A 26631-nucleotide genomic window follows, 5' to 3' on the forward strand; every position below is an offset into this window, starting at 1 on the left:
CAGCGCATGCAAATTTGATGCTGAACAAGCACGATTGAGAGGGATTGATTGAGTTATGAATGAGTTGAAGGAATTTTTCATGGCGGTGCGTTGACCGCCCTAGATAGACAATTTCTGCGAATTCAACATATTTATGACGGTTTTAAAAATAAACATAGATTCCATCTCAGAACAGCCTACGCAAACCTGTTGTTAAATGAACGGATGGAAACGGTTTACGTAGGATTGTTAGCATAACATATTATGTTGCTTTGCGGGCGCTTTAACTAATTTGGGTACGTTGGGTTATCTAAAAATAGCCCGCCATGTCGTACCTAATGCTAAAACGAGAAATAAAATCTAAAAACCAACCGGTGGGTCTGGCGTTCTTAGAAAAGCGGAATAATCCGTTCAAATGGTTGTAATAAGCGCACACTTAAAAGTCGTCTCAACGAATGTTAATTGCTTAATTAAGACCAATTGAGGAACCACTACTGCAGCTGGCATTGCAGTTGCATCAGGAAGAGCTTGAATTTCATTGCATGCTTTGGAATAATAATGCAAATTATGACCTTCAAACAATGTTTAGGTACACCTATACTGCCACTAACCGCAAATCAAGCATATTTGTTTTTGCCTTTCTCGTACAACTAAGTTGTACCGAAAGGCTATCATTTCACTCCAAATTCGAACTTTTGATAAAAGTCCCGGAGACCCATAGTGTTATATACCATTCGACTCAGCTCGATGAGCTGAACAAATGTCTGTCTGTCCGTGTGTGCGTGTGTGTGTGTGTGTGTGTGTGTGTGTATGTGTGTGCGTGTGTGTGTGCACAAAATGCCATAAAAAACATTAGCCAAATTTTCACATAGAAACTCTTAACCGATTTTCTTGCAACAAGTTGCATCTGACAGAGACTAAAACGCTGTTGATCACTATTGAATTTCATAATAATTGCAAATTGCAAAAAATAGATAATATTAAAATAGTGATGAGACATAGTCACGTAGAACAATAATGTGTTATGAAAAATGCCTTGCATCTATGAATATTTTATCCGTGGCTTCCCATTAAGAGTTTCATCGCACTATAAAGATGCTCGTGTTGCACCCATTTAGGCGTAAGTATGCTCTTCGTTCAGTTTCATCAAATATATTATATTAACAATATGGTTCACTTCGAGTTTTCCCATACAACGAAATGGCGAACAATTTGCCGGTGATAACAACATCATCTAGCGAGCAAAGAGGAATCTAAACATGTTTTTTTCTAGCTTGTGCTGGAAAACCCTCCTGCCATCTTCCGGTGAGTAGTCATACAGTTGTTCGATGACATTTTACAGTGTGGGGATGTCCATACATTTTTCAATAAATCGATTACCGGAATATCGACTTTGTTAAATGCAAACACTACTGTAAATATTTCGATGAAGAATGCAAAGCAGACAAACTACACCTTTGCTTCAATCGTTCAAACTGTGAAAGCCGTTCCGCAAACATTAGAATGCTTGTTCCACTGTAAACATTTCTATCATTTTCTTCAGCAAGAAATTTGATTAATTCTTTCTGAATATTATCGATATTATTCCAATGCATCATTCTTCTTCCTCTTCGGTGTCCTAAATTCCTACTGGAACTTGACACCTGCGTTTCAACTTATTATGAATTGAAAACTTTCCGCTGCCCACCATTGATTGAATGAATATGTATCTTGAGTGGAAAGCCATCATCCGGTTGCGTTTTGTTATGTTGCGCTTATCATAATGAGTATGATTATTTTGTTACATTTAGACATGGAAAGTGAATTGAACAAGTCGCTTGGATTAAATGCGTCCAAACACCTTCGCTCAACTCACTTGAACGGACAGTAAGTTGAACATGTTCAACTCTTGGCCAGTAAATTGCATTGAACTAAGTTGTTCAATTCACTTGCCCTTTCAAAACGTAGCATTACGGTGAGATATTTCGGCTAAACTTAATTACGCCCATTTTATTGTGCTTTCTCGATTTCGTATCCAATATCAGATATTTTTTGGGATTCAATAGAATATTTTTCGATACTTTCGCAAGAAAAACTAGTTGAACGTACCCGACCTTGGTCGGGATTATACTACAGTCGCTCTCCACATCTCGATATTGAAGGGACCATCGAGATAGAGAGATCGAGGAATGGAAGTAAAATTTATATGCGTACTAGATTTGGAGAAATAACCATTAGAAACTATTATTGCTTTTTGCATTGAAACTTTTCATCTCGTCGTTGAATACAATGACATTTGTCTTCAGCGACTGTTTCCCCGATAGACCTTTTGTACATGTTTTTCACTAATACATAAATAATACTGTCAAAACTTGCATTTGACAATAGAAAATTCAGCTAAAAGCTCTATTTTTTGATATCGGTGCACTCACACAAACAATCGATATTAATTATCAAAAATCTGGTAACCCTTTATAACTTTCGCCTTGTCGCCGAGTCTGGCGCTGAGTGCTCGGCGCGGAAACCCAAAGGTGGGAATAAAATTTTGGGATTTATGCGCAATATTTTCACCAGAATTCATTACCGATGGAGCAATCAATGAGCAAAAACCGTGGACATGTTCTGTCAAAAGCACACAAATAGAAATATGCATATTCAGTGCCGCCGTTGTTTTGATGCGGTGAGTGCTAAATGATTTACCTTGATTGATACATTCAAAATTTAGTTCACTTTTCATTTTATAGTCGCATTATTGCAGCAATCACTTTCAATAACATTTAATTATTAGGTCACAACCGAGGCCAAGCCAAACACCACCAACAGAAAACGCAATTACAAAATCTGGATGATTGGAACCAGGGTAGTTTTGTACAAGATTTACAAAAGTTTTGATTTTAAGTCAGAAAAGGGATGAATCTTATGAAAACAAAATTGTCCCACACTTCAGAATAGTGAACCAATAAACGAAAATTATACTCCAAATGCTTTTTCTTCTAAACGACTCTTATTTGCATGATTCTTGGTACAACCATCAGACTTTGAAGTGATCGATGAGCTTCACTTTCATTCATCTATCTAAAGGAAAAAAATCTAGATCAACAATGATCAGAACCGTAATTTCAAAAAGCTTTACCAATGATTAAGCTCCGCTGATATTGGTAAAACTCAATAAAACAAATGTGTTCCTTACTTTCAAAACCAAAAAAATCATCCCATCATTCCAAGAAAATATATAACCTAAAAATTTCCTACACCAACCCGGGGTCTTGACATGCTCATCTCATAAGTAGGTAAAATATTTTGATCATATCATCCTTGAAAATGTGATAAAAATCGTCAGGTTTTCAAAAATCCTGAAGTCTTGAATGTCGGAATTCCATCGTTTTTCGAGCTCAAACAATCATTTTGTAAACTCTTATGCATCTATATATCTGTAAATCATAAATCTATAAATCTCTACGAATTTTGTTAATTTACATTTAAATTCAAAAAGTGTAACAAAACATAAGTAAATTGATCAGGTCCCTTCCTTGCTGTTAAAAAATACCAGTGAGTTTAACCATTGCCTAGCGGTAATGTTTGCTAGCCAAATGTTGAATTCAATAAATTCGGCTCCGTAAGTGTGTGTGTATAACGATCGTCATATGTTGGGTAGTTTAATTATAACGTGTATCGAACTTTTTGGACGCGAGTTGGCGCCACATGTGGGGTCGCCAGAATTTCGTGAGAGTGAATCATATTGTTAATATATTATGCATCTCGAGATAAAATAGAATACTGCGGCTTCCTGCTGGTTGCTTCTCAGGTAATCGCAACGGTCACTAAACACAACAGTGTCAATGAAAATCTCACCCACTGTATGTACTTGCCATGATAAACACTCTCCATGTACTCAGTGACTCTCACTAATACAATCGAACACTGCTGTCATTTCGCGAAAAGCACGTGGTTTTGTTTTGAGCGGTTAAATTCTGCCTATCTTTTAACACGGCGGTTATCTTGACGTTTACCTTCGCAGTCGAGCCTGCGAGTGTATGACCGCCGCAGCATTCTAGAAAAAGATAAGCGCGACAATAGTATATTTGATAAAAGTGTTGCAGTCAAATGAGCAAACAGCAACATGGTGTGCGAAACAAAGAGCGAGTAGGTGCAATGCGAGAAGAATGTAAACTTCCACAGCAACCTTGTATAGCTCTCCAACTGCTTCAGCGTGCTTCAATTTCGATATGGTGCACCGGCATGTTCCCGCCGAATACAGTTCAACGAGCTATATCAAATTTATTATACATTTCCACAAAAATATGCCTACCACACTTCTGCTACAACATTTGATTTTCCGTTTGCATTCGATTAAACATAATCGATTAAGTTTGCAAAAAAAACATCAAGCATCCCTATTTTTTTCTTGATGACTTTTTGAAGTGTGTGTAAAACGATCGTCATATTTTGGGTAGTTCGATTTACGTGTGTATCGATCCTTTTGGACGCGAGTTGGCGCCACATGTGGTGTCGCCAAAATTTCGTGAGAGTGAATCATATTGTTAATATAGTATATTTGGTTTCATAGTACTATGTGGTACTATGAAATTGTCCGAAAGTCAAAATTCGAACATAGGAAATTCTAGAAACTTTTGGCAGCGCCATCTGTCGTCTACTAGTGTAAATTTTCTATCATAACTTTAGACGGTGTAACTGTTTTGCCTTTCTTGTACATCATCGAGGTGTAAGCGTAAAGGCTACATTTATTACCTTTTTGCGCGAGAAAGGCACCATCACCGTTAGGTGGATTAATCTGGGTTTTTTTCCACAAATTTTGTGTTGTCATTTTTACCATATTTTCCCTTGTACCTTTGCTTATTTCAAATGGAAAGTCCTAGTCCTTTATTCTAGAAAAGTGGAAATCAATTGTTGAATCGTACCATAATAGAAAGTAATCGCTAATTAATCTCACAAAAAACATGTGAGAAAGTAATGTTTTAATCGTTATTCTAAAATACAGTCTAATAATCAATATTGCCAGATTGAAAAAAAATCCATAGAGTTTCTCAAATTTCTAGTTGAAATGCATTGCACGCTTACTTCAGTTCACCCAAATATGGGTGAAGAGTACCTAAAATCGCCAAAAAGTGCACATACCTAGATATGGGTGAACTGGTCTTTACCAATTTATGGGTAAATCCAGTTTACCTATATATAGGTACTTAAACAGAAGCAATTTATTGGTAAATTTCACCCATATTTGGGTGACTTCTCAGTCTTTTTTCTTGAAGATTATAATAAACCTCTGATTCATAAACAAAGAATTGATAATAACTTTATTGAAAATATTAATAATAGTTCTAAGTATACTTTCATCGGACCATTGGTCCTATATCTCAGGTCCTATCATATTTTACATGTATGATCGCATTCACGATATTATACCAAGAACAGAAGGTGTCGCGTAAAGTGTCAGGAATAACTGGTGCTCTCGAAATGCTGCCGGACATTCCCGCTTGCTGTGTGACGAAACGGGTTCTCTCGTTGTGTCTCAGCCCCAAATCTCGATATTTTCATAGAAATTCGTTCCACGCCTGATAGGAGAAGGAGGGATTTATCATTAAATCAATTGTAGAGATGAACTTTATAATTTAAACTTACCCGATGACGAAATGGTTGGTAAGGTTCTGTCTTCCTTAATTCAATGGTTCGGATCTCAGAGGCTGAATAGTCCGGAGGCTCAAACGGCTCACCCTCCGCTGGTGCAACCACATGCTCTGTTTAGCTTTACTAGGGGCTTTGGGTGACCGGGTGCTGATTAGCGGTCCGCTGCTGCGTAAACAGGAAGGGACATTGTGTGCCTGTAATTAAGTAAGAATCTGCTTTAAATTGCCTCTGCCTCGGATCTCCCATTGGTTCCCTTAAAAACGAAATAGTACATAGTATTTTGAATAGCACAAGACATTTTTTGTCCCACTTCACTTACCCGTAGCAAAATTTCCAAGCCGACCGGGGATGTTTGTTTTGCAGAGGCATTAGCTGGGTGAATTCCAGATAGCGGAGAACCTGCTGGTCATAAAGTGCACCTATTTGAGTACAGATATGTGTCGGATATTGCACCGCACAATTCGCGTTGAACTTTCTCCGTTGCAGTGGCAAACCCCGTGATGGTGGACTGCTTGGTTTCATGGCTTTTGCTATTTCTCCTATAGGGTGATTAAGATGGATTATTATCATGCAATTCAAAGGGACGAATTATTTAAACTTACTTGTTACTTGTAATTTTTGCCGATCTTCGACATTAGATTTTTGGCGAAACTTCCACTGCGACACTGGTCTGCGATTTTGATGCAAATGTTTTTATTTTCATCCAAATATGGGTAAATTAATTCACCCATATATTGGTAAAGCTATTTAACTTATAATATGGGTGAAATTTGCTGATTTTTTAAGTACATTTCACCCATAATATGGGTAATGTGTGCAAAACCCAAATATGGGTGAATAAAGTACCCATAAATAGGTAAACTGGTATAAGCGTGTGTGGAATACAGATTCCGGTATATAGTAACTAACCTGAGCGCACTCGCTAGTGCTGATAACTTTCGTCTCATTCACCTGAACGTTGAGAAACAAATCCAGTCAGTTATTTTTCACGTCTGTCAATTTCCACGCCGTATACTAAAAAATGAACATGGCGCATAACTTAAGACAGGATGCAAAATTTGTGAGATCCTAACAATAAGGATCCTAATGTGAATTTATCACCGGTGCTAGTTTTCCAAGGTGTAGTAAAGATGTGCGCCGCCGACATTTTTCACAAAATTTATCACGCCGCTGATCTTGATTTTTCCAAGCCGATTCAAACTTGAAGAAGTCCGTAGAATTTCCCCTGGATATTTAAAATATTTTGTGCAATTCACGTTAAATTCTCTGCTTTATCCCCAAAGAATGTTTGGATAATATACCAATGATTACATTGAAAATTTCATACAATTTCCCGTTGAAATTTCAAAAATCTCTCCGTAAAAACTTAGCAAAACTTCGAGGGGAAATTCCGAAAGATTTCCAACTAAAATCCAAATCGTTTTGCAGCCACAAGGCAAAAGTTGTTGGGCCGAATATGTCGTTTGACCGAGCAAACCATTTGGCCAAAGTCTATCAAAGCCTAAGGATATTTGGCTGAAAACGTTCCTTTGGCTGTAAAAAGACAGTTAGCTGAATAGTTCTGAATTGTCCGACAATGCCCTTTGGCCGAAATGGTTGTGTGGCAGAAATGGCCATTTGGCTGAAATGGACATTCGGCCGAAAGTGTTGTTCGGCTGAGTTGGTCATTTTGCCAAAAAAAAAAGAATTACTTAATGCCAAACGACTATTTCTACCAAATGGTTTTGACTGCCAAATAGAGTTCAGTGCGTGATTTCTCTTGTTTCGGACAGCAGAACGATGGCGCGATCGGACGAAATATTGTGTTCTGCTTTGCGCGGCCGGTAATAAAAATCAGTTCAGTGCGAGATTTCTCTTGTTTCGGACAGCAGAACGATGGCGCGATCGGACGAAATATTGTGTTCTGCTTTGCGCGGCCGGTAATAAAAATCAGTTCAGTGCGTGATTTCTCTTGTTTCGGACAGCAGAACGATGGCGCGATCGGACGAAATATTGTGTTCTGCTTTGCGCGGCCGGTAATAAAAATCAGTTCAGTTCGAGATTTCTCTTGTTTCGGACAGCAGAACGATGGCGCGATCGGACGAAATATTGTGTTCTGCTTTGCGCGGCCGGTTATAAAAATCAGTTCAGTGCGAGATTTCTCTTGTTTCGGACAGCAGAACGATGGCGCGGTCGGACGAAATATTGTGTTCTGCTTTGCGCGGCCGGTAATAAAAATCAGTTCAGTGCGAGATTTCTCTTGTTTCGGACAGCAGAACGATGGCGCGGTCGGACGAAATATTGTGTTCTGCTTTGCGCGGCCGGTAATAAAAATCAGTTCAGTGCGAAATTTCTCTTCTTCGGACAGCAGAACGATGGCGCGATCGGCCGAAATATTGTGTTCTGCATTGCGCGCCCGGTAGGCCGGTAGTTAGTTTGTACTACTTTTCGCGCCCGTTTCATGGCTAGGTAAAATCACTGTGTATAAAAAATGGCACGGTCGTATCGCTTATCAGAGTGAATCCAGATCCAACGATGCCTACCAATTAACTGATAATCCTTCCTGTGGTTTTTGTGGAGACGCAGAGGTAAACACGGTCTTCAAATAGCAAAAACCACCTACTAATATTCCTTCCTTCTTCCTAACTGACTACAAGGACGTGGCCGGCGCCGTTATTGATCATTTGAATTTTAGAGTCACTGAAACTTGCACACTGAGAATGCTTGAACAATCCCAGTCAATCATTCAGTTGATTCTTTGTGCAATTTCACTGATTCTGGTCAATCACGGAGTAGCAACCATAGATATGTGTAGTCAGTCAAAGCTAAGCTAAGCTAAGCAAATGGTTTTGACTGCCAAATAGTCTGTTCGGTAAAACGAACAAATGACTTTTTGCCTTTCGATTAAACGACAGGAATGACACAAAGCCGAATATGTCATCTATTAGAACACATCGTTAAGCCAAAACTAATTTGACCGAAAATGTTATTTAGCCGTAATGGACATACGGCCGAAAATATCTATCGGCAGAACTAGTCATTTGGCCAAAAAAGTTAATTGGTCGTTTGGCAAAAATGCAATTTCGCCTAAAATGTTATTTGGCCAAACGGGTGGACAATTTTAACTATATACCCGTTCAGTAATTGACGTTGAACCGTATTACCCGTTGGGCCAAATGACCATTTCTGTCAAACGATAATTTTGGAAAAATGGCATTTTCGGTCATTCCGAGCAGCACAAGTCAGACGAAAATGGTTACAGCATCTTGATTGTGACTGAATCTGGTCATATGTCAGTTACAGAAACCAATGACGAACATGTGTGCTGCGGGGGACATGACCTGTTCGGCCAAACGCTCTGTTAGAGATAACGGCTTTTACGGTTCAATTACCAGTCGATACAGTCGGCTCTACACATCTCTGAAGTTCGATGAATGGAAGGAAAATTGAGTCAAGTACGAGACACTGAAGACGATCTTACTGTTGAGGTCGAAATACGTATCTGTCAAGGTACAATCAAGTGGTGGAATTAAATGGGATGGTACAAACTCGTCTTATGACAAGTGAGGAAAATTTAAATTGCTACTAGATCCAGAAAAGCCCGTTGCTATGAAAAACGACAACAAAACAACTGTCATTTCCTGTTGTTGATGTGTTTGTTATTGCTCAAAGATGGTCTAGTAGCCTAAAAATTTGAACGTATCGACATAAGGACATATCGAGACAGGGAAGTTATCGAGAAGTATAAAGTCCAAATGTCTGTAGGTTGAAGGGACTAAAGAAACCATCGACATAGGCACAATGTCTTTGTCCAAAGAGTCTTATTTATGGTATTGGAAACGACTGGAAATAGTTTTTATGTAGAAATTTTGGCTATCTCAGTCTTTAAAACCATTAAACGATTAGCGTTTTACTCTGCCCGAGTCGTTGTTATGTCGAGCACTGTGACCGTTGATAAAATATCAAATTGTATAACAAAACCACCGCAAAAAAGCCAATACTATGACCATACGACACCCAGAACGACATGTAAATTAGGACAAAAACGATTGACCAATTTTTCCCTTGAAAAAGGCCACATCCAATGGCCGAAACGTCGGGCAGAGTAAAACGCTAATCGTTTAATGGTTTTAAAGACTGAGATAGCCAAAATTTCTACATAGTCTTATTTAAAAAAAAAACAGTATCTCTGAAACACCCACTACACGATAGCAGTAAATGCAATTATAAAATGTTCTATCGGGGGTCTTTTTTCCATACATTTTTGGTGGTGAATTAAATTTACACGGAGTTTGCACTGAAAATAATGAAAAATATAAAAAAAAATGTTTTAGACCCCTTTATAGAACATTTTAGTTAACCCACGACATTAAAGAGTAGACTATAAACTTTCGCATGGTGGGTGTTTCAGAGATTCTGATTTTTTGAGAATAATATTTCCTCATATTACTCTCAAAAAAAAAAAAAAAAATTTGCACACTGAGATCAAGAATACTTGAACAATCCCAGTCAATCACTGATTCACTAATCAATCACGGAGTAGCAACCATAGATATCTGTAGTCAGTCAAAGCCAAGCCAAGCTAATCTGAATTTCAAAGTGTATATGTAACCAGCAAAGAGCATGTTATCTATGTGATAGCGTTATAGTCGCACGTTTGTCTGATTTGAAGGCTTACGGTTAGTTGAGAATATAAATTATTTATAAACTAAATACTTTAAAGGCCCTTTAGTTTATGGATATCTAATGATCTATCATTAATCATTAAACTAAAATAATAACTCAGATCAACCGGTTTAAAATCGTTAATGTTAAAATCAAACATGAAAATTGAGAAAGCAATTAGAATAATATAATGCAGAAAAAAGTTATTTACTTCCCTACTTCACATTATGCCCATTACTCCAAGAATAGTGTTCTAACAGTGTTTTCTCGTTTTGTCAAACGTTTCTTAATGTTATAATTTTATACTGGAAACCCCAGACTTCTCGTGGGACATATTCTCTGCTTCTTTCATAAGTGTGTGACCAGCTAACCAACCCGTTCCTAAGCGTTCGCAAGGACGTGGCTAGGACAAATCTAGACGATTTTCTAAATGTCTTGCTTCCAGGTAGTGTTTAGCCTCATAGTTATCTTTGGTAATTAAGGAAAGTGGTGCTATTCTCGAGCAATAATAAAACCTTTACCACCTACCATCATCTGGTTTGTGAGAATCTCTTAAGGAAAAGTCTGCCGGGATCCAAAACGAAATGCACTCGCGTTTTCAAGGGCAGTTCATTCAAAACGGAAGCCACACACATCTTCATTTATTATTATTCCACGCCTGCTGCGAAGTAGCAAAGTTGGAATAATAAAAATGACAGTTTTGCATAGCTTCCGTTTTGAATAGGGTGCCCTTGAAAACGCGAGTGCATTTCGTTTTGAATTCCGGGAGGCTTGTCCTTACACAAAGAATTATGTAAAGCAAAATACTATTTGCGCAGATTTGCACAAAACCCTAATCATATCCCCAAAAATACAAGGAAATAAGCCCAATCGTTATGGGTGCGATTGCGTGCTCCTGTGCTCCTGTGAATCAGCATTCAGGTATCAAAAGTGCGTGGAGGGGCATAGTATACGTATTTTAGGGCTACCCAGGGCGTTTTGCCTTGCGAAAATGTGACAATGCTTCATCTAAATGTAGAAAATTTAGGTTTTTCCTACTCAAGTTAATCTGAATAGTCTGAAACAGTGTCTTTCAATTGGTAAAAAAAACTGTAAACCTTTTTAAAAATGAGTACTTCACACTGCAATACGAAGTTTCGTATCCTTTAATTGGAGAGGAAAAATCCTTCGTGAATACATTTAAGAACCACTTTTTCATCTCTTTAATTGTTGGATCAGCCTTGTCAAAAAATTTATTGTGAATATACTCTAAACTTGTAGACAATCAACTTTCTATTGGGGAAGATCCATTAAATACGTTTCGTTAAAATTGCCCCTTTCCAAGCCCCCCTCTCCCCCCTAAGTCACACTTTTTTGTATGAAACATCTGAAAATTTTGTATGGATTGTTACACTTATAACAACCCCCACCCCCCTCAATTCATTCATTTCATTTATTTAGTTTACATCTAAACAGATAACACTGAATCAACAACTTGACGCCACAATACACGGTTCGAGGCCGCATCTCTCCATCCTCGGATACGCCCCACGCTCGCCAAGTCGTTTTGCACCTGGTCTGCCCATCTCGCTCGCTGCGCTCCACGCCGTCTCGTACCTGCCGGATCGGAAGCGAACACCATCTTTATAGGGTTGCTGTCCGGCATTCTTGCAACATGTCCTGCCCATCGTACCCTTCCGGCTTTAGCTACCTTCTGGATTCTGGGTTCGCCGTAGAGTTGGGCGAGCTCATGGTTCATTCTTCGCCGCCACACACCGTCTTCTTGCACACCGCCAAAGATGGTCCTAAGCACCCGTCTCTCGAATATTCCGAGTGCTTGCAAGTCCTCCTCGAGCATTGTCCATGTTTCATGTCCGTAGAGGACAACCGGTCTTATAAGCGTCTTGTATAAGGGTATGCGATAACACACTTTTTCCTAACGAAACGAAACGAAACGAAATTTAAAATGTCTATGTTGATTCGGATCGAAACGAAACGAAATATAGATTTCTTTCGAGACTCCGAAACGATACGAAATCAAGGTTCATTTAATTCGAAATTTTTCATGGAAACGAAATTTTAATTTTTTTTCCGCGGAATTTTTATTAAAATGGTTGTACATTATGTACGTTTTCGACCAAAAGAGTTATAATAACAGAAGAGGCAATCTGTGATAAATCGCCTTCTTAAGGCAATACCCCAGCATTTGTGCCGCTTTCAAAGGAATTCAACGTGGAGCGTGTGCACCCGAATCTGATCAATTTTATATCAGTTTCATATCAGTAAGTATATAAAAATAAAGAAATTGTGGGATTTTTCATATACGGATTCAAATTTCGTTTAAAACCTTAGTTCACTTAGCAATTATGTAATTATACTGAGGCATCCTTCATATTGTCTTGTCAGCGTGGTTTTATAGTATTGACTTAGTCAAAATTAGAAAATGAATGCTTATATTTTATTGAATATTGGATATTTTTATTAAGTAGGATACTCACTGATTTATCCACATCTGCCAGGCGTATTCGCGGATAGAGAATTGATATTACTAGACCAACATTTGATAAGGGCGTATCAGCCAAAATTTATTCCATCTTATTCTTCCGTCTACATATATAGCACACATTTGCTCACTAGAAGAATCCTGTGCACCTTTCTAAAATGCACAAAGTTATGTATTTCAGATTGAATTTCACAGACCCTTAGTCATATGCACAATCAGCTCGACAAACTGAGCTAATGTCGGTGTGTCCTTAGCATATGAGAACAGCTGTTATGGTCAGTATGAGCTGAAAGCAATCATAAGTAAAGAACTTTTAGCAATTTTAATGATCTTTCAACCCGTTCTGGTTTTTTAAGCAAATTCCATGTGAAGATCTATAAATGCCCACAAATCTGCAATGTTCCTTACATATTGTGCAAACAGTTAAAGAAGAGCTTGTTAACTTGATTAACTGTACACTTCGTAGTTGCTAATAATGATTGGCCGATAAAAAGGATAAAAGCACAGCTCACCAAATAATATTCTTGGGACACAAAAAAGTAATTCTTATTGTATACTTGCTTCAGAGTTTCCAATTCATGACCAATAACGATGCTGGTCACGTACTTATAGTCAATTTAGGATCAAGAGAGGAAAATTAGTTTAACACTCATTGTTATAAGAGACCGAGGAATGCTCTGCATTTCCGTGAGCGCTACGGGAAAGGAATCGTTGATTAGTTGAGAAGGTAATTCATGTGAAACCCCTTGATAAGCGACAACATATTTAGCGCCGTAGCGTGTAGTTGGCCAGGTTGGCCCCCGCCAAGGGCGCCAGCTCTCAGGGTGGCGCCGAAATCACGAATTGACCTTTGACGTTCTTGAAGAACCCATATTTTTGGCGCCTCTAAGTATTTTTAAAATTTAAAACAAAAAATCGAAGTGATGTTTTCCAAGATTGGCCTATCATTTGCCCGACTTTAAAGAATATCGGATGAGTTTTCAGGCCGGTTCACACGTGCAGGTTTTTGTTTTCGATTTCTAAAATAGAGGCTTTAAAAAATATGAGTTCTTCGGGAAAGTTGACATTAAAAAGTCAAAGAATCAACTGAGACAAAAAAAATCCCTCTCAAAACAAAAATCAAATAAAGTGCTGCACGTGTGAGCCAGCCTGAAAAGTTCACCCGGTGTTCGTTGAAAGTCAGGCAAATGCAAGGCCAAACTTGAAAAACAGCACCTTTCCGATTTTTGTTTTAAATTTCAAAAATACAAGGCGTAAAAAAATACGGGTTCTTTGAGAAAATTCACCTTAAATAAAATAAAGAATCAATTGAGCGATTTTTTTTTGACGGGAAAGGTCAATTACGGCTTGTCATATTTTTTTTATCTATTGCGTTTATTTGACAGGCTAAGTCGTGTATAACACTTAACGGAGCCGAGACTTTATGATATTTACAATCTATATCATCTTATTATCAACAGTTAGAAGGGGAAAAGTACAAAAAATAGTATAAACTCGTCTTATGACAAGTAATGAAATTCCTCTAGAAGCTCAAAATATTTTTTTTTGTCAAGAATTACGGCATGAAACAAAGAACAGTTTTATTAGTTAGGTCAATTAATAACAAACCGGCTACAAAATCTAAAGATGGTAAGAAGACTTCCAAAACCAGTAATAAGGGACCAAAAAAAACTAAAAATTTCATATCCAAAAAGTTATTTGAAAATTGTGGATTGGATTATTTCCATTTTTGAATACTTTTACTGTCACCAGTAGTGGGGAAAAAGTCGAAACTGTTGAATATGCGACAGGCAGTGATATTGTACTTTGCCAAAATAACTTCTTCGGTTATTATTTCTCAAAGCCTTTATAGATTGTAGATTGGCAATACCTATAGGCAGCACGTGCTATCAAAGCATTCATCACCTCACTTTACCACGTAGCTTTTCTTGCTTCCTATGGTGAATCCGACCACTTCAAAGCTGGATTTTATTTGCCTAACGAAATACAACAGTACCTCCAAGCTACTGACATACCCATTCTAAAGTTGGATTTTTCTTGATTCGAATAAATCCGATAGAGATTTGTACCTTCCACCGGTCCATTCAGAGTTCACAGAGTGGGAGCTTAATCGATTATATAATTTATTTAAGCACAACTCCCTCAGAGAATTCATATGAGTGATTTATAACTAAAAAAATTGGAAAAGTTCTGTTTTTCAAGCTTAGCCTAACATTCGTTCGATTTTTAACCAACATCAAGCCAATCCTTTAGGCCGATTCACACATGCAGCACTTTTTCAGATTTTGTTTTCAATTTTCTAAATAGTTAGAGTCTTCACAAATATGTCTTCTTTGGGAAAGTTGACCTTGAATGAATGAAAGAATTTACTGAGGCAATAAAATGAGATGAGCAGCAGCAACACGACCGATTCCGCATTCATATTGTGCAAATAGAGAAAAAATATCACAAAATTTAAATTTGAATCATGCGAACACTGAAGACGTTTTATAGAAGAAAACTACATACGAATTTGTCGACTAAGAATAGGGGTTATATAGTAAGCGTTAATAGAAAAATTGTATAACCTAAAGTATTAAAAACAACTTTACAATTTTGTTCAGCGGCGCAGCCAAAATTTTTGATAATATAAAGTATGGTTTATGTTCAAATTTGTTTCAAAATTCCGCGGAATTCCGTTAAATTTCGTTAGAAGCTAGTTTTTTTCTAGCGAAATTTTTGTGATTTTACGAAACGAAACGAAATCAAGAAATCAGATTTCGCTATGCTCAAATTCCGCGGAATTTCGTTTCGAACCACCTGAAACGAAATTTTTCGAAATACCGCATATGCTTAGTCTTGTACATGACACATTTGGTGCGGTGGCGAATCTTTTTCGACCGCAGTTTCTTCTGGAGCCCGTAGTAGGCCCGACTTCCATAGATGATGCGCCTTCGTATTTCACGACTAACGTTGTTGTCAGCCGTTAGCAAGGATCCGAGGTAGACGAATTCCTCGACCACCTCGAAGGTATCCCCGTCTATCGTAACACTGCTTCCCTGTCGCGCTCGGTTCCGCCCACAAGCATGTACTTTGTCTTTGACGCATTCACCACCAGTCCAACTTTTGTTGCTTCACGTTTCAGGCGGGTGTACAGTTCTGCCACCTTTGCAAATGTTCGGCCGACAACGTCCATGTCATCCGCGAAGCAAATAAATTGACTGGATCTGTTGAAAATCGTACCCCGGCTGTTACACCCGGCTCTCCGCATGACACCTTCTAGCGCAATGTTGAACAACAGGCACGAAATTCCATCACCTTGTCTTAGTCCCCGGCGCGATTCGAACGAACTGGAGTGTTCGCCCGAAATCTTCACACAGTTTTGCACACCATCCACCGTTGCTTTGATCAGTCTGGTAAGCTTCCCAGGGAAGCTGTTCTCGTCCATAATTTTCCATAGCTCTACGCGGTCTATACTGTCGTATGCCGCCTTGAAATCAACGAACAGATGGTGCGTTGGGACCTGGTATTCACGGCATTTTTGAAGGATTTGCCGTACAGTAAAGATCTGGTCCGTTGTCGAGCGGCCGTCAACGAAGCCGGCTTGATAACTTCCCACGAACTCGTTCACTAATGGTGACCCTAGTAGCACACATCAGTTCGATTTGGTTGCAGCAACTCCAATGTGACTTGATTTGGTTGCATTTGAGTCACAGTGACTGATATGTGACAAGTGTGCTACTCGGGGACAGACGACGGAAGATGACCTGGGATATCACTTTGTAGGCGGCATTAAGGATGGTGATCGCTCGAAAGTTCTCACACTCCAGTTTGTCGCCTTTCTTGTAGATGGGGCGTATAACCCCTTCCTTCCACTCCTCCGGTAGCTGTTCGGTTTCCCAGATTCTGACTATCAGTTTGTGCAGGCAAGTGGCCAGCTTTTCCGGGGCCATCTTGATGAGCTCAGCTCCGATACCATCCTTACCAGCTGCTTTATTGGTCTTTAGCTGTTGAATGGCATCCTTAACTTCCCTCAAGGTGGGGGCTGGTTGGCTTCCATCGTCCGCTGAACTGACGTAGTCATCTCCTCCGCTGCCTTGACTTTCACTGCCTGTACTCTCAGCGCCATTCAGATGTTCCTCGTAGTGCTGCTTCCACCTTTCGATCACCACACAAGCCTTTGCGGGATGCGTTGAGCTTCTGATAGAACTTGCGTGCTTCTTGAGAACAGCTGTTCCATCTCCTCGCACTCCGCTTCTTCCAGGCGGCGTTTCTTCTCCTGAAAAAGGCGGGTCTGGTGTCTTCGCTTCCGTCTATAACGTTCCACGTTCTGCCGGGTACCTTGCTGCAGTGCGACCGCCCGCGCTGCGTCCTTTTCCTCCAGAATCTGTCTGCACTCTTCGTCGAACCAATCGTTCCGTCGACTTCGACCCATATACCCGACGTTGTTCTCCGCTGCGTCGTTAATGGCTGCTTTGACTGTATTCCAGCAGTCCTCAAGAGGGGCCCCATCGAGCTCACCCTCTTCCGGCAACGCTGCCTCGAGATGCTGCGCGTATGCAGTGGCGACATCAGGTTGCTTCAGTCGCTCTAGGTCGTACCGCGGCGGTCGTTGGTACCGAACATTGTTGATGACGGATAGTTTTGGGCGCAGTTTAACCATCACCAGATAGTGGTCAGAGTCGATGTTAGCGCCACGACATGTCCTGACGTCGATAATGTCGGAGAAGTGCCGTCCATCAATCAGAACGTGGTCGATTTGTGATTCTGTCTGCAGTGGTGATATCCATGTGTACCGATACGGGAGGCTGTGTTGGAAGTAGGTGCTGCGAATGGCCTCCCCCCTCAAGCGTTACGTAATTTACGGATGTGATTGTGTTTTGTTATTGATACTTCATCATTTGATTAAAAAAGGCAGGCTTCGCTTTTGAGAACATTGACTTATTTTTAAAGATATGATCAAACCGATTAATCTCACCATCGCCTTATTCCGGACATACGCCTATTTCTAAAGCAGAAATCACATTTCCCGATGGTTTATTACACAATTATCATTCTGTTATACCCAGATAATGCAAGCTTACTATAAAATAATTATGCCTTTATAGTAATATTACCGGCCGGAGTTATTTTCACCATTGCGCCACTACTCAGTAGTGAATAACTTTTTAGTTAACACAAAAAAACATTTTCAGTGAACATAAAAACTTTTAAAGCTATTCACATTTATGCCAAATGGCGTTATGCCAATGGCCCGCTTCCTTCAGGAGTATGTCATTTTCAGGAAATTGTCACATTCGGTGAAATGTCATTTTCGAGGAAAAGTTTTGGGAAAATGTTGTTTTCAGAAAAATATTATAGGCTCTTTTTGCGGAACTCGCAAATGGTTTCAGGGAATTGTCATATTTCAAAGAACCTCGGATGCATTAAAGAATGGGGAATTTAAATTATGCTTTAACGTACATTATACATAACACACATTGAAAGCAACGGTATTATGATGATATGGAAATGCTAACATCATCTTCCAAACTTAGACTACATGTTCATGATAGGTATTATGGTTCATAACGGTATTATGCTTAACCCTTTATAAAATCTCTATTTGGCTTTATTTGCTTCCTATAGTAACACCCCAGATGAAATTTAAGCCATAAAAAAATTGAAATGTCAGTAAATGTAAATGAGAACAGTTTTTTTACGAACAAATCGTAAATTTCGAGTGGAAGAAGGATTTTCAGTTATAATTCGTTAAAAAGACGACAAACATATATTTTTTTCCGTTGGTATTAACTATTTTGAATCTCCTGTGTTAGATTATTACGTGATTAGCGTGAAAAAAAAGCTTTACCTTTCTGTACATTTGGTTTTTGGATTTTTGACGAAATTATGTTTTTTTCCCAAGGGTCCTCCTTGGGAACAAAGGCGTAAAAAACAATTTTTTTCGCTTATAATGCGTTTTCCGACTAGGACTCTTCACAAAAAAAGGAACGTGCCTTGATTTGACTGGTTTTACGTAAAACCTAATTTTATTTATTTTTTTGTTGCCTGTTTTCCCGCTTGCCGGGCAGTGGCAACTATATTGCCACCAATTTTTCAATGTTTCTGAACTGTTTTATGTATAACAAACATACATTTGAGTTTAATACCATGTCAACATTGTGTCCTATTGTTGTTTTTTGTTAATTTATTGTTTAGATTCGTCTGCCTTATAAAGGGTTAACATACTCATGCATAAACAAGCACACTACACCCACACACACCCTTTTCCTAATAACTAGAACTTAACTAAAAATACGTCACCCGTCCCGCCCAGACATCCTCTATTTTCTAATGACCTACCCATCTCCACTAAAATCATTTCATCAGGACAGAGCTTGTTCGTTTCAAATTTGGTTGAAATCGGGATTCAGGAGTTATACTGAGTTGATCGAAAACTAATAGATATCTCTTCCTCCAAACTCCAGACTCTTTATATGCCCCTCCCACCATCACTATAATTGTCTCCTTAGAACACTGAATATGTTAGTTAATGATTTGAGTGTATTACTTCTACGTGAAGTTAAACGATTTACAATGATATGGAAATGCTAATATCATCTTCCAAACAAACCAAAATATTGCCCTCCGCTCGTTTTCAAATCGACTTCTATAAAAAACATTCTTCATGCCTGCCGTATCCTAACGGAACTATCAGTTCTACACTTTCGCCTCTAATTCTATCATGAACATGTACGTCTAAGTTTGAGTAATAGAGTTTGTTTCGCTGTGTGTTCGTACCATGGACTCCGGTGGTCAAGTTGATGCAGTTTATACGGATTTGAAAGCAGCGTTCGACCGCGTCAACCATGGAATATTAAATATTAGTCGCCATCTAGTGTGCTGGTTCAAATCATATCTGTCGAACCGTTTGCTTTCTGTGAAAATCGGTTCTTCACAGTCTGAATACTTCTTCAATACTTCTGGTCTACCACAAGGAAATAATCTGGGGCCTCTCTTGTTCACGCTGTTTATCAACGAACTCTCCCAACTTCTACCTCCTGGTTGTCGTTTGTTTTATGCGGATGTTTAAGATTGTTTAAGACAGCATCGAGGATTGTGAAGAACTGCAAACGCGTGTGAATAGAATGGCGAACTGGTGCTCTGCTAATCTCCTGACGCTCAGTATTCAAAAATGTAATGCTATTCCCTTTTATCGGAAACACAAGCCGATAGTTTTTGACTATTGTATCTCTGGTACTACCCTCGAAAGAGTGAATAGGATTAAGGATTTAGGAGTCACACTGGATCAAGATATGACATTCAAGCCGCACTATAACGACATCATCGCAAAAGCTAATCGGCAACTCGTATTTATTTTCAAACTATCTGAAGACTTCCGGGATGCTCATTGCCTAAAATCTATGTACTGCTCTTTAGTTCGTTCTATCCTTGAATTTTGTGCTATAGTTTGGAGCCCTTATCATAGCGTCTGGATCTCAAGGCTAGAAACCGTGCAGCGTAGATTCGTGCGTTATGCATGTCGGCACCTTCCATGGAGGGATCCCGCTCATCTTCCCGCATATGAGGATCGATGTAGACTACTTGGTATTGACACTCTTCAAATGAGAAAGAAAAGATCGCAGGTTGCCTTCGTGGCCAAAATCGTGACTGGTGATATTGACTCTCCGGAACTTCTCATGAGGTTAAATCTTTATGCTCCGGAACGAACAATGCGTCAACGGGATTTCCGGCATCTTTCTCCGCGTAATCGAATGTATGGCATGAATGAACCTTTCCGTGCTGCTGCGGCTGCTTTTAACAGCATTTATAGGCTATTTGATTTTAACTTACCATTGACCACTTTTTTAAGAAAATTGTAATCGTTTAATGTATACTTGTTTAAGTTTACTATATTCATTAAGACCACCAAATTTCAGATGAATCTATACAATAAACATTAACATAAACATTTCCATATCATAGTGAATATGACTTCGAAATATGGTTAAAATCGGCCAAAGGGTTTAGAAGTTACACTGAGTAGATCCCTCCAAAAATCATCCCATATGGATGGGGGTCCGGTGCATCGCCATGTTTCGAATTTCTCACAAAAGGAGTTAGTTATGACTAATAAGGGGCGCGCTTTTAATGAGATAACTCTCAGGTGAGGGTCTAACTAGCGGGACTTTGTCATAACGCTTTATTCCTTCTGAAGCTTATGAGAAACACTGCATTGCTTCTCAATAGCACTGAAGTAATTCGACATGTACTTATTGAGAGATATGCAAATACTTTTCCAGACGATTTAGTAACGCTGTTACTTTTGTTAGCAAACGCTTCCAGCACTTGCCGCAGCGCAAAATGTTGAAGCTTGTATATGACTTTGCATTTGATAAAAATTTGGAATATGTTTGTCTCTCCACCAACAATGTTTAAATAAGCATTATCACTAAAATAAAAGTGTAATACAAATAGGCGAAACGCGATACATAAACAAGATTACTTCTACTCGCGAAAGTAAAACAAATTGTTTATTCGATGAAACTTTTCTTAAAATCAATCTTAATACATCTCAACCTCATCTCAATCTGCAACAATAACAACGTTCATTTGGCTCACGTCACGACAGTTCTCAATGCTCGATTGGCTTACAATGGCCGCTTTCGCGTATCTCTCATTATAGGATCCCTAGTACTTATACACTAAGGAAACGTGTAATATTACAATCCATTTAATGGCAGCGGCACACCCGAACAGGAATAAAAATTTAATGTCCATCTACCTATGCGAACTTAGCGGTGGAAGTCAAGCTTTACCCAACAACGAGCATAAGACAAAGCAGCAGTGCCTGCTTTTCTGTTTCTTTCTTTCGCCTTGGATATACGAAAGGGCCGTCAGTTGTTAATACACAAAGATTTTATCTTAAATTTGCTCTTGAACAGAATTAATTAAAAAGAGATATTCCAATCGATCTACAAATTGACCTTTCCCGACAAAAATTGTATCTCGTTTAATTGTCTTAGTCGATTCTTTGGTTTATTTAAGGACAACTTTCCCGAAAAACCCATATATTTTGAAGCCTCCAACTATTTAAAAAACTGAAAACAAGAACGGAAAAAGTGCTGCACGTGTTAACCGGCTTGAAAATTCACCTGATGTTTGTTCAAAATCGTTAGGCCGACCTTAAATAAAAATCACTTTTTTTTAAATTTTTAAAAATACATAGAGGCGTAAAAAAATATGGGTTCTCTGGTAAAGTTGACCATAAATAAAACAAAGAATCGAGCGAGCGAATAAAAATTATCTATAAGAAAGGTCAATTTGGTGAAGCCAGCACCTTTCCTGTAAGATTCAATACTGGTTGCCAATGCAGATTATGCTATTTTTTGTTAGAGCAAGCGGACTGCTCACACTACAATAAACACAACTGAATTAATTAAAAAGATGTGCTGTGCACAATATTGTTATCAAACAAAAATAGCCACAGAATGTGTAATGGATAACCAAATAAATAAATTGTTTAATAATGAATCAGAACAAATATATCAAATTTTTGTCTCAATTGTTATACAACTGTATATTGAAAATGTCGACTTACCAATGAAATCCTCACTCCTATCGACCGTTGCCGATTTCTTCAATTTTCAACCCAGAATAACTCACTCGTGTTGCTTCCTACTTTCCTCTGCCACGAAAGCTCTGATGTGATTCTACAACAGGTGGGACAGGATTAATTCAACTTGGACACACTTGGGATTTACAAACCTGGATAAATTTTGGAATCTTGTTTAGGATAAGCGAGCCCGTGAAATACGGCAATTCTTGTCCTACACAATTGACAAAAATCTGCTCTTTTATTTTTTACAATTTTTAACAATTGAACAAAATTCATTTAGTGAGTACAACTAACAGATAGATGAGTTTTAAAAATGTAACTTCCATATGTCGGAGCCACGCCACGTAATACAAAATATTCATGTCCTATTCTGAAAAACGTTATGCGCAGACATGTTTGAGGCGTCTGAGATCAGCATTCATCACTACTTTGTCACCATTTCCATAAGCTTCAGCGATGCCAGTCGGTCACCGTGTGCTAGCGTCAAATTCAATTTAAGTTAATTTAGATGAAATTGTTTGACTATAAACGCTGTTAATAATGTATTCATAAATTAATTGTAATAAAAACTAATTTATCAGAGCAGCCAGACCGGTCGCAGTCACCACCACGATCGTGTCACGAACGAGCCAAAGTGTGTGTTATGAGTGAATGCCATCAAACAGAATTAAATTAATCAAGACGAATGAGCCTGCCGTTCGCTGCTGATGAATATTCTGAGCACAACACCATAAACAAAGCAGCGAAAACACCAGCACTTCAGTAAGGAGAGAAAGACAGTGTGCGATGTTGGTCCTCAATTGAATCGAATCGATTCGGGGTAGACTTTGGCCGGTTGGGCGCCTCCCGCGATGTTTGCACTCACTTGTTAGCTCTCGGCCGCCGATGGTGTTGGTGGTGGCGGTGGCGGTGGCAGAAACGACGGTCACATGACACGCATTTCGATGTTTAACCCCTTTTCCTGTGATTAGCCATGCTTATGGCGGTGAGCAGCGGACAACGACGATGGTGATCCACGGTGGCGAGTAATTGAATTTGCCTATGGAAGTGAGTGCCATATCATTCTGCGATAGGGCTGCCAGTCGCCGGCTGCTATCTTTCGAAATGGGTCACATGTTCTCGGATTTCTTGGGATGGTTAATGTTATTGTAGATCTATTGATTGAAAGACGCATACTCTTGAGCTATTAAATAGGCGCACAGAACATCTTTGTTCCTGTATTACCGAGAGTCCGATCAAAACAAGCACGAGATGATGATGGAATATTTGAGTATTAGATACTAAATTTAACTAAATTTTTAGCTTAATAATCTTAAATTGGAAAAGATTTTGTAGGTACCTTCATGGAATAGTGCAACTAAACTGCATAGCATTTCTAATATAAGACATTGGAGTAAATGTCCAATAAAATAATTAACTATTTAAAACACAATTCCTTGCGATCTTCAATTGACTCATCGTATCCCTAATATTTTAATTACCGCCATCGGTGGTGACAATGGGTCTGGGGGTGAGAATGGCACATCGCTCTCATCGGCAGTCTGGAGGTCGTAGAGCAAAATCGTTCAAAAAGGTCTCTTATATTTTAGTTTTCTTGCCCTCAGATACATTTAATCTATTCTACAAGCATTCTAAGTAGTTGAAACAGTGGCCCATTACCACCCCCATTTGACCTATTGTCAACCCCGACGACGGTACTTCTAATAAATGATTTACCAAAAATTTAAAAGACTATTATTCTTCCATTTACTTCCACTATTAACTTTTTTATGTATCAACAATCAGATACGTATTTCGTTTCCTACTTGGAAACTTCTTCAGTGTTTGTTATCGACTGAAGAAAAACATTGCTCATTAACTTTAAATATGGTGTGTAGGTAGAACTGTAGGTAAAAATTAGGGCATGTCGCTTGTACCGATTCGTCGTCGTCCCGTGGGTAGTAATCTAAACAGCCAGGTATATCCGTTTCCTTGATCTTTGTTAAGTAAGTTTATTTGGTTTTGTTTGTAAATTTCTAAGCTTTCCGCTACGTCAAGTTTCCAAGGATTTTGTATTTGTCTGAGAAGTGATATGTTGTCTTTGGTTAATTGATGATCTTCGTTAAATATACGTTCGGCTACTTTAGATTTGAAATGATAATGTATACCTTTTTGTCTTTGTTTGCTTTAGTTACTTCTGCCAAATGTTCTTTGAACCTCGTGTCTAGTGTTCGTTTTGTCTGTCCTATGTAGATTTTGTCGCAGTGTGGGCATGATATTTTATAAACTCCAGATTTTCCTAATGCGTCAACGGGGTCTTTTGTGCTTCCAAGTAGTGTCTTCAGTTGGTTGTTCCTGCTACTGAAAACTAATTCGATACCAATTTTTCTAAATTTAGAGCGCAGCAGGAACAACCAACTGAAGACACTACTTGGGGCAAAAGGCCCGTTGACGCATTAGAAAATCTGGAGTTCAATCAAATAAAAAACTATTCAAACAATCAAAGCTCTTCAATGAAAAAGAAAATAATAGAAAAAAATAGCATTTCCCCTAAGACGCTCTAAAATAATTAATAATCATGCCAAAAATTTATCAAAAACTCATTTCTAGCTTGTTTGACCATGAAACATATCCCTGGAATGTTTATGCTTGTAGAAGGTAAATACATCCATGAATTGTGCTATCAGGCACCCTATTACATGCTACTCGAACTTCAGCCACCATATGATTAGCGCAATTACTTTTTCATTCCCATTGCGGACTTAATTATCCACGTACAGCACAGCCTCAAGGGAAGGATGATAATCCCTCTCAAAAGATTCGCTGCATATGTGAGCCGTTGTTTTGTATTTCCCATCAGAAAAGGATTTCAAGAGCTAACACTCCAACGAATGACATCCGAGGTTCGCAATTGGAGGGATGCTTCTTGAGATTTCCAACCATACCTCTTGTTTCGAAATTTCGAACTATAGACGGAAATATCCACCACCCCAGTTGTTGGAAGCCAACTCACAAGTGTTGAATACCAAATGGTTACCAACACTTGAGCCTCAAAAGAAGTGAGTAAACAGAATTTGTACCTCCTTATCGCGATCGTGAACTCTTCATCCAGCATGATTTGGGTATGCGGCGTGCACCGAATTCATCTCTGTCCCATGTCGACGCGCGAGAGCTGTTGTGTCGTTTCGTTTAATTTGCCTTAATGAAATCACGCAATTTTCTTACTCATTTAATAAACTCGTTTTATTCAATTACCAAACGCCCCAGCACCGTCATCGGCGGGCACACATATTTTCCTAATAAACATACGGGCATTAATTGTTGGATGCGGCGACGAGCAAACAAACAAGATCTGAAGGCCGCGATACGGTTGAAGGATGTAGAACCCGGCCGCGGTTCAAGTGGAATGAACGGCAGGCCAAAATACCGAAGCGCAAAAGGGTTAAGCAAAACTTTTATTTCGCGCTTCAGTCTAATGTGAGTAAAATCACAGGAAAGGAGCGAAACAAAACACTTCGGCGTGCATTCCGATCAATCTTAATTTGTGGGAAATTTGCTTACATGTTCGCAAGTGACGAAAGTGGATTTAACTGAATAATTCAGATTATTTATTTCGAACGAAAAAATCTCATTTCGCTTGTTTTTCTTTTTATTTCAGCTGGGTTCCGCCACAGCGGGTCGTGGAATGTTTTGCTATCACTGTCCCCCTTCGTTGCATCCGGCAGGTCCTCACCCACCACGGTTACCCACGCTTGAGTACCCGTTCGCGCCAACGCATCCTTGTAAGTATGCATCATAAGAACTTTCTCATAAAAAAAATCAAATTATCATTCCAGATATATCTATATGTATGTACGTACTTTGTTGTAACTATAATAATTTCTAAAAAAAACTTGTTTTGTGTAATATACAGATAATGGAATGTATATTGTCAAAATTTTGGTTGAAAATATTATTTAACTTTACCGATTTTGATGTAATTCTCAACCTGATTTCTTTTATTTCGTGTAATGAACAAATTGATAGAATGCATGGGTTGCTGGGGGAAGGGCCGTTTGGCCGAATACCGTTCGGCCGAATGTCATTTGGTTGAAGGTCACTAGGCCGAAAGTTGTTTGGCCGAATATACCATTTGACCAAACAGACCATTAGGCCGAAAGTCAGTTGGCCGAATAAGTCATTTGGTCGAATAGGGCATTTGTCCGAATAGGACGAACAGGACATTTGGCCGAATTAGTTATTTGGCCGAGCAGGACATTTGGCTAAATAGGTCATTTAAAAAGTGAAAAATGAGGTGTGAAAAGTTAGACGTCTTACTTGTCACTACTTATTTCCCATTTCACAC

At 38.9% G+C, this 26631-nt stretch overlaps 1 protein-coding gene across 1 annotated transcript in view; it reads left to right on the forward strand.

The window, feature by feature from the left end:
* The window catches only part of LOC134212219 (diencephalon/mesencephalon homeobox protein 1), a 119227-nt gene that overhangs the window by 29770 nt on the left and 62826 nt on the right, over positions 1 to 26631 (forward strand). The window contains exon 2 of the mRNA XM_062689881.1: positions 25945 to 26068. Coding sequence (XP_062545865.1) covers positions 25972 to 26068 — 97 coding nt within the window. The 5' untranslated portion in view covers positions 25945 to 25971. The remainder of the gene's footprint in view (positions 1 to 25944; positions 26069 to 26631) is intronic.

This window comes from Armigeres subalbatus, chromosome 2 (assembly GCF_024139115.2).
Source record: "Armigeres subalbatus isolate Guangzhou_Male chromosome 2, GZ_Asu_2, whole genome shotgun sequence".
Classification (NCBI taxonomy): Eukaryota; Metazoa; Arthropoda; class Insecta; order Diptera; family Culicidae; genus Armigeres; species Armigeres subalbatus.